General features: G+C 37.5%; 1 protein-coding gene across 16 annotated transcripts in view; it reads right to left on the bottom strand.

Annotated features, from left to right (window-relative positions):
• Positions 1 to 12804, bottom strand: part of rims2a (regulating synaptic membrane exocytosis 2a) — a 208532-nt gene that overhangs the window by 94920 nt on the left and 100808 nt on the right. For 11 of the 16 annotated variants that reach the window (XM_053674994.1, XM_053674997.1, XM_053675003.1 and 8 more), the window contains 7 exons: positions 8989 to 9182; positions 7537 to 7656; positions 6208 to 6307; positions 5778 to 5901; positions 3353 to 3399; positions 3086 to 3198; positions 307 to 354 (listed from right to left, as the gene is read on the bottom strand). In XM_053674994.1, coding sequence (XP_053530969.1) covers positions 307 to 354; positions 3086 to 3198; positions 3353 to 3399; positions 5778 to 5901; positions 6208 to 6307; positions 7537 to 7656; positions 8989 to 9182 — 746 coding nt within the window. Of the gene's footprint in view, positions 1 to 306; positions 355 to 3085; positions 3199 to 3352; positions 3400 to 5777; positions 5902 to 6207; positions 6308 to 7536; positions 7657 to 8988; positions 9183 to 9393; positions 9462 to 12804 lie in introns of all 16 variants that reach the window. The other 5 variants (XM_053674998.1, XM_053674999.1, XM_053675004.1 and 2 more) reach the window with 3 other exon arrangements.

Genomic DNA, 12804 nt, shown 5'->3' with positions numbered 1-12804 from the left:
TGTTACTCCTTACACATTGGTGGAATATGATGAGTAATTATGGAATCTTAGGCAATAATTGTCTCTTAAAATACTTCTCCTTTTTCCATTTTGATCATGCAAATCATTCAAAGTTTCTTGCAAACTCATTCCAAGATAAAAAACAGGGTAGAAAGGAAATAAAAGTAATACTAAAATTACACAAGCAAAAGGAAATAAACAGAGAACGCAGCCATTTCCTTGCTGTGCTTTTAGTAGAAGCGGGAGATATATAAGGGGATAAGGGGCACAGGGATGAGTGTCTTTGTGGAATATAGAGTGAATTACCTGAACCCTAGGGTTAAAAGGCTCTATTCTCCTACTAAGGCTTTGGCTCTGGGTAAGCAAAGTTAATGACAAGAACAAAACAAAGGAACAATGCAATGAAACTAAACCCAGAATGACAGCACCAGTGTTAGAGGAGCTCAGGGAGAGATTCAGTCTAAACACAGCAGGTTACTGCGCAATTTCTCTTTCTCTCTTTTTTTTTTTCTTTTTTTTTTTTAAGAGAAAGTTCAGGCTGAAGTTGTAGAAAATAACCATAGACAATCAGGCGGAACATCTTCTGAATGCGAATAATTAGCTTCTCATTTACTTTCTTTCATCCGAGTCATTTTCATTTAGTCGATTCTTTCCCATAAAGAATCCTTTGTGTAAATGTTAGGTTGCAAAATGCTAAATATAGTTCCCGTGCCTTGTCTTTCGACCGCTTATTCACAACAAATTATGATCATCTCAGATCCTGGTGTTTGGTATCTCATTAAAATACAAATAAATAAAAAAATAAATAAATAAATAAGCAAGCCTGATTTTTAATTTGGTTGAATTTGTCACATGGATCATCCTAGGACTGGAGAGAATTCAGAAGTCTGAGCTTCTATTTAAACTAAATCTCCACCCGAGCGAACAACACACACATAAAAACACACCAGATTGTGTTACTCAATGCATACACACATATCCACATCTCAGTGAGTTAAAGACAATGAAGAGTTTGAGAATATGTACCATAAGGATAAATATTATGTGGAAGTTGATCATGAACAACCCGTTTTGTAACTTTTATTCAGAATGGAACAGTACTAAAATGATTACTCCAACATGAAATGATTAACGTTCGCCTATCTATTGGATAGTATAAATCATTTTTAAAAATCAGCCTTTTCAAAGTTTCGTTCATTTCCACCTGAAATATAGCCGAGTGCAAACGTTTGCACACAGGGAAGAGGTGGGAATTGAACCCCCAACCCCGCAGATGCGAGGTAAACATTATAACCACTAAGTTGCCCCCCCTACCTCTATTCTATTATTATTTTTTACACAAGTACAACATGTTACCAAATATGTGGGTGCGTTTTATCACGAAACCACAATTAATAATTTTTTTCTCGAGCCTCTTAATCTCCAGACCTGATTTGACTTGTAGTAATAAAGGAGCCGTGAATGAAACCTAACACACTAAATATATAACTGATATAAATTACGATAATTCCTTTTCCTTAATTTCTCATAAGGCTGTGCAAACGTTTGCACTTGATTGTCCTAAAACGATCAGTGTCTATTTTAATCCATATCACATTCCCTTTATCTCTGTACGTCTTCTTTGTATTTGTAGAAATAGTGTTTAAATTGCTAATAATTAAGTTATAGAGTGTTCATATTGTGAACACTCTATTTATAAGAATAGAGTTTTATAATAGAATTATGATAAAATAGAATTATTTTAGTCGTCCTGCGGCAAATTCAGCAAATAATAGCAAACAAAACACGAGGTTTAATTAATTATCCGGAATGCCATTCTTTAAACCGTACATCGGTGAGTCTTCTGCTTTTAGAATGTGCTACAGCTAGACAATTAGAGCTCAGTGAGTGAGTGTAACGTGATCAGGTCTGGTGTTTTCGCCTTTGGGTGAGCTCCAGCTCTGTGGCCGAGCGCGGGCACCGTGGAGCCGTTCCAGAACTTTATCTGTGTTTGAGTCGCCTTTGTTCGCCTTCAGAGTGTTTGCCAACAATAGCTAAGTACTTAACATGCTTGTTCTGTTCACTACCTACCAATGGATGTCCCGCTGATCCAGGCCATCTCTGCTGAATTTTAAAGCAATACAATCTGATTTACAAACAACAAATAAAGAAGTTCCATCTACATCTATGAGGCTTGAATTTCCCAAAAGCTTCCAAGCTCAAAGACCACTCTTAAATGGTAGACCGAGAACGATGTTAAAAAGTTATATTATATTATATTTCTCTTAGTTAAGGTAGCTACTGAATAAAATGAAAAATTGTATCGTAACGCGAAGGGTGGAATGGGTAATAACATAAGGATGGCTATGAAGACTATCTGTTTTGGTGGAGCAGGATCTAAAACAAATCGCCTCTAGTGCTTTTTTATTTCTTTTTTTCCCCCGCTAAATATCTCATTATACCACAGTGCTGCTGAATTCTCAACTCTGATTGGTTAGAAGGTGTTGATTCATTGTCTATAACAGCAGCTCTGACAGCAGCTCACAGCCGTAATTCAAATCTCACGTTCACATCGTAGTGCTCATTCTAATACGTCCTAATTTCTATAGAAAAACCTAATCTCAGAGACAGAGACAGATTAGAAGAGGGAGAAAAAATACTATTGAGTGAATGACTGTTTAAAGCTGCTATAATGTAAGTAAAAACATTAACTGACACATTTTTGCATATGTTCCTCAACATTACATATAACTAGAAATGGATATAAAGTCATTTGTTGTGATATAAGAGGAATAAAATACTTCTCGTTGATTATTTTCCTGTGACAGCACGTCCTAAAGCTCTTTATTCCTTACCTACAATGTCTTATTGATTTCTATATTCTGTATCTCTACACGATCCTGATATCCATGCAAAGATTAATTCCCCAAGCAAAATCAATAAATTGATATTTTCAGCCCTATAAACGTCTGTCAGCATTCAAGTCAAGTGGACCTACTGTTAGTGTAAGAAATACGGGTTTTATATTAAAGATGGCAGTTAAAATAACAGCCACCATACCAGTCTTTCCCTCTGAGAAACCGAGTGATGCATTGTGGGAACTCACAGAGAGCTGTCCGGATAAGTACTGCGGTGCGTCTCGCAGCATGCCGGGGCTCATGGGAGATGTGATGGATATGGATGGCCGGTCCATCTTCTGCGACTCAAATGAGCTGGAACCTTCGGGTGGAATTTAATAAAGGCAGAAGGGACCAAGGGAAAGAAGACAGAGAAAGCGATAAAGGTGTAAGAAAGAGATGTGATATGATATTCAGAAGATCAGGAGTTATTCAGAAGTGCATTGCTCGCGTCCGGCCACACGGTGGCTACTCACTCGACTCCAGTTGTGTGTGTGTGCTGTCTGGTATCCTGGGGATATCTCTGCATTGAGAGCGAGAGAGCGAAAGAGAGCGAGAGCGAGAGAGAGAGAGAGAGAGAGAGAGAGAGAGAGAGAGAGAGAGAGAGAGAGAGAGAGACCTTTTAATGAGCTTTTAATGGCCCTAAGCATCACATTAGTCTCTATTAGAGTCTGGACCAATACGCTACTCTGAAATCAGTTTAATTTGTTCTCAAATATCGTCTGCAGCCTGGAAAATTTGGAAAGAAGGAGCTGATCCTACATCAGCACTTTTTTTGTGGGGGGGGTGGGGGGGTTAAGGGTTCGGCTTTTACAAGCACAAAGCAAGGTGAAGGTTTCCAAACTACTGCTGCTTTCGGAGGTTAAATGCATGAGCAGGACTTTGGGGAAATATTCTCTGATAGGGCAAAACACAAATAAAATAAGACAATAAAGATGGCTTTTTTCAAGCACAAAACATCAGCAAAATATCGCTAGAAACTGCCTAGTGAACAACATGAAATTATAGGTGTAAAAAGGGAACGGACTTTACGTTAAGTGTCCTAAAAATAAACGTCTACGGTGACCAATAAAAGCGTAATGAGTGTGCATGGATGTTAATTCAAGATATTAAGGTTCCCAAGACAACAATATTTACGTCATAGGTCTAGGCTCCTCGGGATAAAATTTTCTTTGTCATACAAATAATATCAACTGACAATTGAATGATCTCTTCTGTTCACTTATAATTAATGTCATACACATAAACAGGGAGTTCTGATCCAAATAAAAATGTTACTACAATAGTTTTAGTGACATCATCAGCGGACATGGCACACGATACTTTTCAGGAATATCACTTTTGACTTAAAATATGAAAGCTTGTCAGATGAAGGTGAAAAGGAAGAAGGGACGCCTATTACACCCCTAGCACCTTTAACCAGAATGGTCAAATCAATGTGAGCTAGCTAGCTAGCCAGCTAGTCAACATGCTATAAAGTGAGAGTGGCTCGTTTTGGGATCTGTTTCTGCTAGCGGAGCGAAAAATAAACGGAACACTGCGTCCGAAGAGTCAGTTACTCGATATTAATTTCTTGTTTATAGAATAGCAACATCACACTCGCAATCGTGCGGTTGTACTGAATATCAGAACAGTTGGGGTTAGCTACAGCGACTTACAGCCGTGCCGTTATTCCGTATAATCACACTCTTGCTTGTACAGTACGATATTGCTTAATTCAGCAATGTCATAAATATTGGTTGTTCAGGAAATCTCTATATAAAGTGTTATCCCTTTGCTCTCTCGGCTGTAAAATAATACAAGGTGTCCCAAAAGTCTCCATACATAGGAGAAATGAACACTTTTATGCAAAATGTCTTCCAAAGGTTTTCATACTTAGTTGAAATTATATATATATATATATATATATATATATATATATATATATATATATATATATATATATATATATATATATATATATATATATATATATTTATTCATTTTCAGATAGCCTTTAAGAATGCCTTGAATGACTAAAGAATGTATTGAAATCATTCTCATGGCTGCGATGGACTTCAATGCACACCTATTATGGTTTTGAAACGTGCCTAATTTTGTTTTAAAGGTCTCATACAATAGTTTTTTGACATGCACCCAAGGTCAAAAAACACTTTCACGTGCTCATAATTTAAACTGCAGCATTACCTTTTTTGCCCCAGTGTCAAAAAACGACTCGTTCAATGATCCGTTCTAAAGGATTCGTTCTAAACTCTTCCTTTCAGAGAGCACACTCTGCTCTGATTGGTCAGATGTCCCAGTCTGTTGTGATTGGTCTACCGCTATCAGCATGTTTCGAAAAAGCAAACACCCACTACAATAACGAGTTTCAGCTCCGTCTGTCTGGGCTTTTTGTTACAAACCTACGTAGGTTTGTACAGGAAGTAAGTCTGGAATCACTGACGACTCGTTTCAGCTGTTCAGAACCGGTTCCTTCTTTTGGGAGTCGATAACTCCGTTTGTTGTGCGCTTTGATTTTTGAAACTTTGCAGATTTTTGATATTCACAAACAGCTCTATAACACACTACATGAAAGGTAATATTTGAAAAACCATAATAGATGCACTTTAACAGGAAAACACAACACTGCTGCCAAAATCATTAACGAATTCACAAAGACTGGAAGTGTTGCGGACCGACCGAGAAGTCCACGAACGTCCAGTGACGAAGGCAGAACCGACGTGGTGCTGGCAAACACAGTCCCCTATGTATGGAGACTTTTCGGACACCCTGTACAATCGAATCTCACACTGTCATTGAGGAAACCGTTTGCTGCATTACATTCACATTTATGATCATCATTTATGATCATATACTAAGATAGGGATGATAGAGATGGACAGTGCATGGCCAGGACTTTACCCGATGGGTCGGGACACCACCAGTTCCACCTGAGGCTCTGGCTTGGATTCTAAAATGATATTGTAAACTTCTTTAAATGTGGCTCCTTGTAAGTTTCTCCCGTTCCACTCCAAGACCTGATCGCCTACGGAATAAAAGGAACACACAAAATGCTTATTTACAATTTACAATTATTAACACTAAAAACTTAACTCGGAAATAATGACGATTTCAATAAAATAAACCACATGTCAAAATGTAAAAATGACCCTTCATTTCATATCCAAATACAAAGCAATATTAATTTCATTCCAATATTACTCCTGCTAACTGTTTGTAGTGTTGCACATCATTCTAAACACAGCCAATTTATCTTTTCTTTCTCTTTTTTTCAATCGAACTTCTATAGTGATATTCTACAGTGCTAGCCTGAGAGAAATCTGATAGTTACCTGGTCTAAGATGTCCGACAGTGTCTGCTAAACTTCCTTTCCTTACTTTAGTGATGAACGCACAAAGTCTACCAGACTCAGTCATTTTTCCCCCAATCACCTGTCCAAATCACACACAAACAATTTTCTAGTGAATGAAATATGCATTGTAAAAAAATTTTTTATGAATCTTTCATAAATAAATCTTAAAATGAATACTAATGAATTAAAAGCATGCAACTGTAGTATTGTTATTCTTTAGATTTTATTCTTAAAACTAGAATTCACACATTTCAACATTGGAAATTCGAACACATTGAAAACATTTCAACATTTTTCGAATGAAATTTATTTTATACTGTTTATACAAGTGCTTTTATTAAAAAATTGTAAAAAAAAAAAAAAAAAAAAAAAAAAAAGAAAAGAAATTAAAACGAATAAATAAATCACACCAGTTAAAAGGCAAAATGGTTTTGGCAAGCACGAAGAGGTTAGCTTTTGCAATCTCAGATTTTTGCACTTCATTATTTTTGATTGGATTCTTTTTACATTGTAAAAAGAAAAACAAAGAAAAAAGAAAAAAAAACCTTATACACACCGTCCCTGTTCGACAGCACACTAATCCATAATAAGAATAACTAAACATAGAGGGATTTTAAGGAAAAATCCTCTATGTGGTTAAAGCACATATATTAAAATGATATAGAATTCTTTACTGAATTATTTACTGATGTATGATTTTAAAAAAATCCTTTGGTTGCATATGTATATTGGTATAATGAAACAGTTGAAGCTTGCATTTAACAACTAATATATAGTATTATAGTATATATAATATAGTACTATACATATATAGTAATATATATGTAGTGTAATCTGCACTAGATTTTTTTCCTTAAAGATTCAATTGCAAGTCCTACAAAAGACCACAACTTGTCAATTTCCTAAGTTTAAATCCTTAACAGGAAATCCATAAATATACCAAACATCGCAAATATACAAATAACATGACTACAGATAAATAGTTAAAGATCCAGGCATTTGTGCCTGGACTTGCTTTCTTCCTGTGTATCACACAAATGAAATATGTCTTGAAAAGAGATTACAGAGTCTACTGGAGGAAAATTGCTTTACGTAACGTCTAGCTGTGAGCCGTTGGGGATTTTAATCACGTTTCAGTGTGTTAGGTATTTCTGGTATGCTTTATAGGAGGGAAGTCCGTCCAGGAAGTTCGCTCTCTGATCTCTCATCACGTGTCTCCAAAAACTGACTAGAGTGTGCTAGAAGCTCAGACTCTCATGTCTCATCTTAACAACCCATACAGTGTGTAGGTTTTGGTGCAAGACTCACTTTTAACCCCAGAAGAGCTCCCGAGTCACGAGGAACGCTTCCGTCCTTGAGCCGCTTGTTGAGCAAAATGCGGCCGATGAGACGGTCTCCGTCTTTGGACGGTTGCCATGTGACAGGGTGCTACGAGGTCAAAGCCAGAGTAAGAAAAAAAAAGTTTAAACCCATGACTTTCAAATCAAGTTCATTTTGACAGGTAGAGAGGAAGGTAAGGGGTGAAGAAGGAGCGTTTGCTATTAGCATCCAGGTGATCACATAAACTCTATTTTATCAGTCAAAGAAGATCTTGAACCAGAAGAGCTGAGAAGTTTTATGTGTGTGTGTGTTTATTTATATGTGTATATATATATACTCATAAACATTATATATATATATATATATATATATATATATATATATATATATATATATATATATAGTATATATTAAAATTTATTAAATTAGATTACTTTAAATCAAAATTTATAAAATCTTTTTTTTTAAATTACAGAAATGCAAATTTTGTGAGTTTATGTGATCATTGATTAACATGCAAACCCACCTAAAGAGCATCAAGCACAAACCCCACAATTAATATAGCAAACAAAAAGCCACAAATATGAGTAGTTGGGTCCAAAAACAAGGAGACAAAATATCACAGCGAGTGAGACGGAGAGCACGACCCCCACCCCAGAACCCAAACAAACAAACAAACAAACAAAATAAGATTAATAATAAGTAGCACCAATGGTAATCGAAAATCTCGATCCTACGTGACAGTGAAAGGGAAAAAAGAAAAACACGTCTGTCCCAAATAAAACCCAGATCTCCCACCCCTTGTGTTCAGCCCATCATGTTGTGCACGTATTCAGATGTCATGTCTTTACTGCAGTCGGTGGCCAGGTTTTGGGGTGCATCGTGGGCGTGGGCGTGGGTGTGGGTGTAGGGAGTGAGGAAGGCACACTACAGAGGAACAGGAAAGGTCACCATGTGGCACCAACACACAGGAAATGACAGAAGGTTGGGAGGGCATGCACCTAGAGAGACAAGGTGTTAGCGATGCTCCCGCTACATTCGAGCTCGAGTACGCGAGACTACGGTACGATCAGCCAACCAGCTGCAGCTACAAAGCCACAAACCACAAAGCAAGCAAAAGAGTCCCCCCCCCCCAAAAAAAAAAAAAAAACCCAAAAAGTATGACCAAAAAAATAAACGAAATAAAAAGTTAAATAAATAAACAGAGGAAAGATTTTCCGAAAATGGAAAACGGAGGCTATTCTACAAAATAAAGCAAATCACCATCACATACGGACGCACACATGAAACCAAAGCACTAATAAATCAAACAAACAAATAAACAGAAACAAAACAGATGAGAAAGTAAAGGAAAAAGACGAGACGAGCGAAAGAACTCAAATAGAATGAACTCAAGGTTCGAGAGAGAGAGAGAATGCAGGCTGGAACAGGTGCCGGTACCTTCTCGCTATGGCTATGCTCCTCATTTAGCGTTGTGCTACTGCATGTGTCAACGCCCGAGTCTTTAACCTGCGGCTCGCCCCACTCGGCATCCTCTTCCAACGAGTGGCCCCAAAAGCGCACCATTTTCTTTTGGCCCTCTGATAAGATGTGTGCCTGCTCAATAGTTTCTCTTTTTCCCCTTTGACTGTCCCCTACAGGCGAGGGATAAAGAAATGCGGAAAGGAAAAAAGGAAAGAAAAAAAAAAGACATGCAGAGGTGAACATAAATCAACTGAAATCATGATATGACGAGAGAGAGAGAGAGAGAGAGCGAGAGAGAGAGAGAGACTAGAGATAGAGAGAGAGACAGAGCGTGAGAGAGTGAGAGAGCGAGGGAGTGGGTCTGAGCTCCACTTGGCTCACCAGTGACATAGAGGAGGTATCGCTGCTATGCCACGTCGCCTGATCCCACCAGTGGCCATCTATATCTCCTGTGAGTGCCCACACACACACACACACACACACACATACACGCACACACGCACACACACACACACCCCAGCGGGCAGCAGCAGAGAGCATAGTGCATGAAGTGAGGAGAAAGAAAAACAGGAAAGAAGAGCACACATGATTCACACATTCACACTTTCAGTCTTTCAACACACACACACATACACACACACATACACACACACACACACATATATACACCTTTAACTCTACGTGCATAGGCTTCATCTATAATTAAAGGAATACTCCAGTGATTTGTAACCTAAACCCTAACTACCATGTAACATTCTGTCACATTTCCCTGTAATAAAAACAAGAACAGAAAACGTGTTTACGTAAAAAATGTTTACTCCAAGCTTATTTGTAACAAAATTTCAAGGGGCAGATGTAGACATTAACACTGGAAAATTCAAGGGGCAGATGTAGACAATAAACATTCATGAAAAAATAACTGAAGTTTACGAGGAAGACTACATTCTCCCTCCTCAGTCAGGGTTGGATAACCCAGGCAACTAAACGCTCCAGTGTGATGCCCAGTCTTGTGTTTTGCTTGCTGGGAAACTAACATTGTAGCTAATGTGCTGTAATAACGTATGGAGAGCTGGCTCGCTAGTTAAGTGTATTGATACAAACTTACGCTCGTCTAAAAGTTTGTATGTTTGCGCCATGGATAGGAAAGTCAGCCAACGGAAAGTCGGTTCAGCTACGTGATGTGGAGTAACAGCTTAGCGTCAAACTTTTCTGAACTCCGTCATGCTTGCATGTTCCTGATTCGGAAACGATCGCCTGTTGTCCTGGCACACTAATTAATCCGGCTAGTACAAATCATTCTGGCGATGGTATGCGTTGCTCCACCATGAAGAGCATTAACTGTAAATGTAAAGTCCTGTCAAAAACTCCTGTTTCTGCCTGTGACGATGGAGGACACTCATGTCCTTCTTTTCCTGAACACGTTACACCTACATACCAAATGAAAACTATATATATATATATATATATATATATATATATATATATATATATATATATATATATATACATACATATATATACATACATATATATATGTCAACATTTTTTATAGCAAATATATTTCCAATGAGGCTATTTACATGAAATTTTCACTAGACATCAGTATTAACTCAAGAAATCCAGAAATATAAAGAATTCACAACATTAGTGTCCATAAATAAAGTTATGTGTAATAAAGTGGATTGACACAGGAAAAAAAGTACCGAACACGCTAAGTGAAATTTATTTAATACTTCGTGGAAAATCCTCTGTTTGTAATGACAGCTTCAAGACGCTTCCTGTGTCATTCCACATAACTTTATTTATGGACTTTAATGTTGTGAATCCTTTATATTTCTGGATTTCTTGAGTTAATACTGATGTCTGGTGAAAATTTCATGTGAATAGCCTCACTGGAAATATATTTACTGAAAATAATGTTGACGCGTCCAATACTTATTTCGCCCATATATGTTATATATATTCTAATGTAATCGTGACAAACATTCACACTCACCACCTTCCTGTCTCTCTACAGTTCCCTGATCACATAAGACCTTTATTGTTAGAGTGGGCTTCTGAATTTTCATCATCAGACACATTTTTTAATTGATGCATTTCGACCACTGCCCTTAGAGGAGGTTATTTTATTTTAACATAATACAGTATGTTAAAAAGGAATAAATTCGGCTGCCCTAAAGTGTCCCTACCTGCACTCAATGAGCTAGTTTTTTAAAGTTCATGCTTAATAATTTTGTCTGTTTTTTAGTTTGATCTGGTCTTGTGGTATAACACCTCACTGTGAACTCCAGCCAAGAAACTCTGACTCCGAACTCTAACTCTGTTGTTAAATAGATGACATTAAAATACGCTCTGTGATGGGTCTCATTAGAATAACCGGGTTCTTGCACTTCATTAGACATGCATCGCGTGATACACTGACAATCACAACAAGATCTAATATGACATTGTAGTATGTCATATAGTTAATAAGGATATGTTATTTCACGGCTTATGTTGCGTTATTATCTCTCTTCCTCCAGCCCTCCTCTTTTATTTTATCTCTGTGGCCCGCTCTTACCCTAAGTCAGAATCAAGATCGTGTCTCTTGTACTTTTTGACTGATATTGTTGTCTTATATTTTTCATTTAGTGCTGCCCATCAAAAGCTACATAAGATATTTACATGTTTCCCAGAAGACCAAAGAATAAGAATTAACACCAATCATCCTGTTCAAAATTTTGGCTGTAAGGCTTATGTAAACTTATGACCTCAACTGTACATACGCCTACTGCTTCCTTCCAAGCTTTATTTTACTTTGTAATGTCTCTATACACATTTAATAATAACCAAGGCTAGTTTTTCTTCCATTTCTGGAAACAGTAATTGAAAACGAAAGTTGGGAGTGGGGAAGTGAAGAAATATCGGACCACACGTGCCATAGGATTGATCCAAGGAACCATTCAAGCCAACAATTTGTTTTTGTCTTTACCTAATTTGCATAGAATTAAGAAAATGTCATTTTGTGTGCTTGTCCTCTATCTCCTTTTCTCTACTTCCTCCATCTCTCTTGCACTTCCTGATCTTCTACCTGCTCTCACTCTCTCTCTCTCTCTCGCTCTCTCTCTCTGCCTCTCTCTCGCCCCCTCTCAGTTGGAGGCTGAAGTGCTGAATCAGGTCAGAGGTTTCTGTCTCCAGGCTCTCCATCACCCTGACAACCCAATAAAAAGCCAGTGTAAACCATTAATTGGATCATTAATTATTGTCGCTGTTTTTACTACGAGCGGCGGGGCGTTGGACGCAAGGCGACGACACGTCGAGCGCATTTATAAACTCAATACAGATACGTGTAAAGATAACGAGACTTCCTGATGGCTGGACTAAAGATAACTTTCCTGTAACAGTGGACACAGGCGATATTACATCTTGCAGCAGGGACTAAAATATTAAAAGATAAAGAAATATTTCACCGTAATTTTAGTTTTTTAAATAGTTAAGTAGGTTCTGGATTCCGAAATCCTTAGTCGCTCTGCCTGGGATGTAAAATAATCAGGAGTAAATACATACTGTATGACTGCCTCAAAATTGTATATCTATGTATTATTTCAAACACAAAATTAGAAGCATGTCTGGTGATCCAGGCTTCAGATTCCAGGACATTGGACATGAGATTCCTATGTGAAGGACGGACTGGCATGGTTTTGGTTCCCTTTGATCCGCACAGAACATTAGTAACGTTTCTTGGTATTACAGAATCTATCTAAAAACATGATTAAAGACTTTTAAATTTGACAAAAATATGGTCATTTTTTT

The sequence above is a fragment of the Ictalurus punctatus genome, chromosome 23, assembly GCF_001660625.3.
Source record: "Ictalurus punctatus breed USDA103 chromosome 23, Coco_2.0, whole genome shotgun sequence".
In the NCBI taxonomy this organism is placed as follows: Eukaryota; Metazoa; Chordata; class Actinopteri; order Siluriformes; family Ictaluridae; genus Ictalurus; species Ictalurus punctatus.
This window is presented reverse-complemented; position numbering and strand designations above follow the sequence as displayed.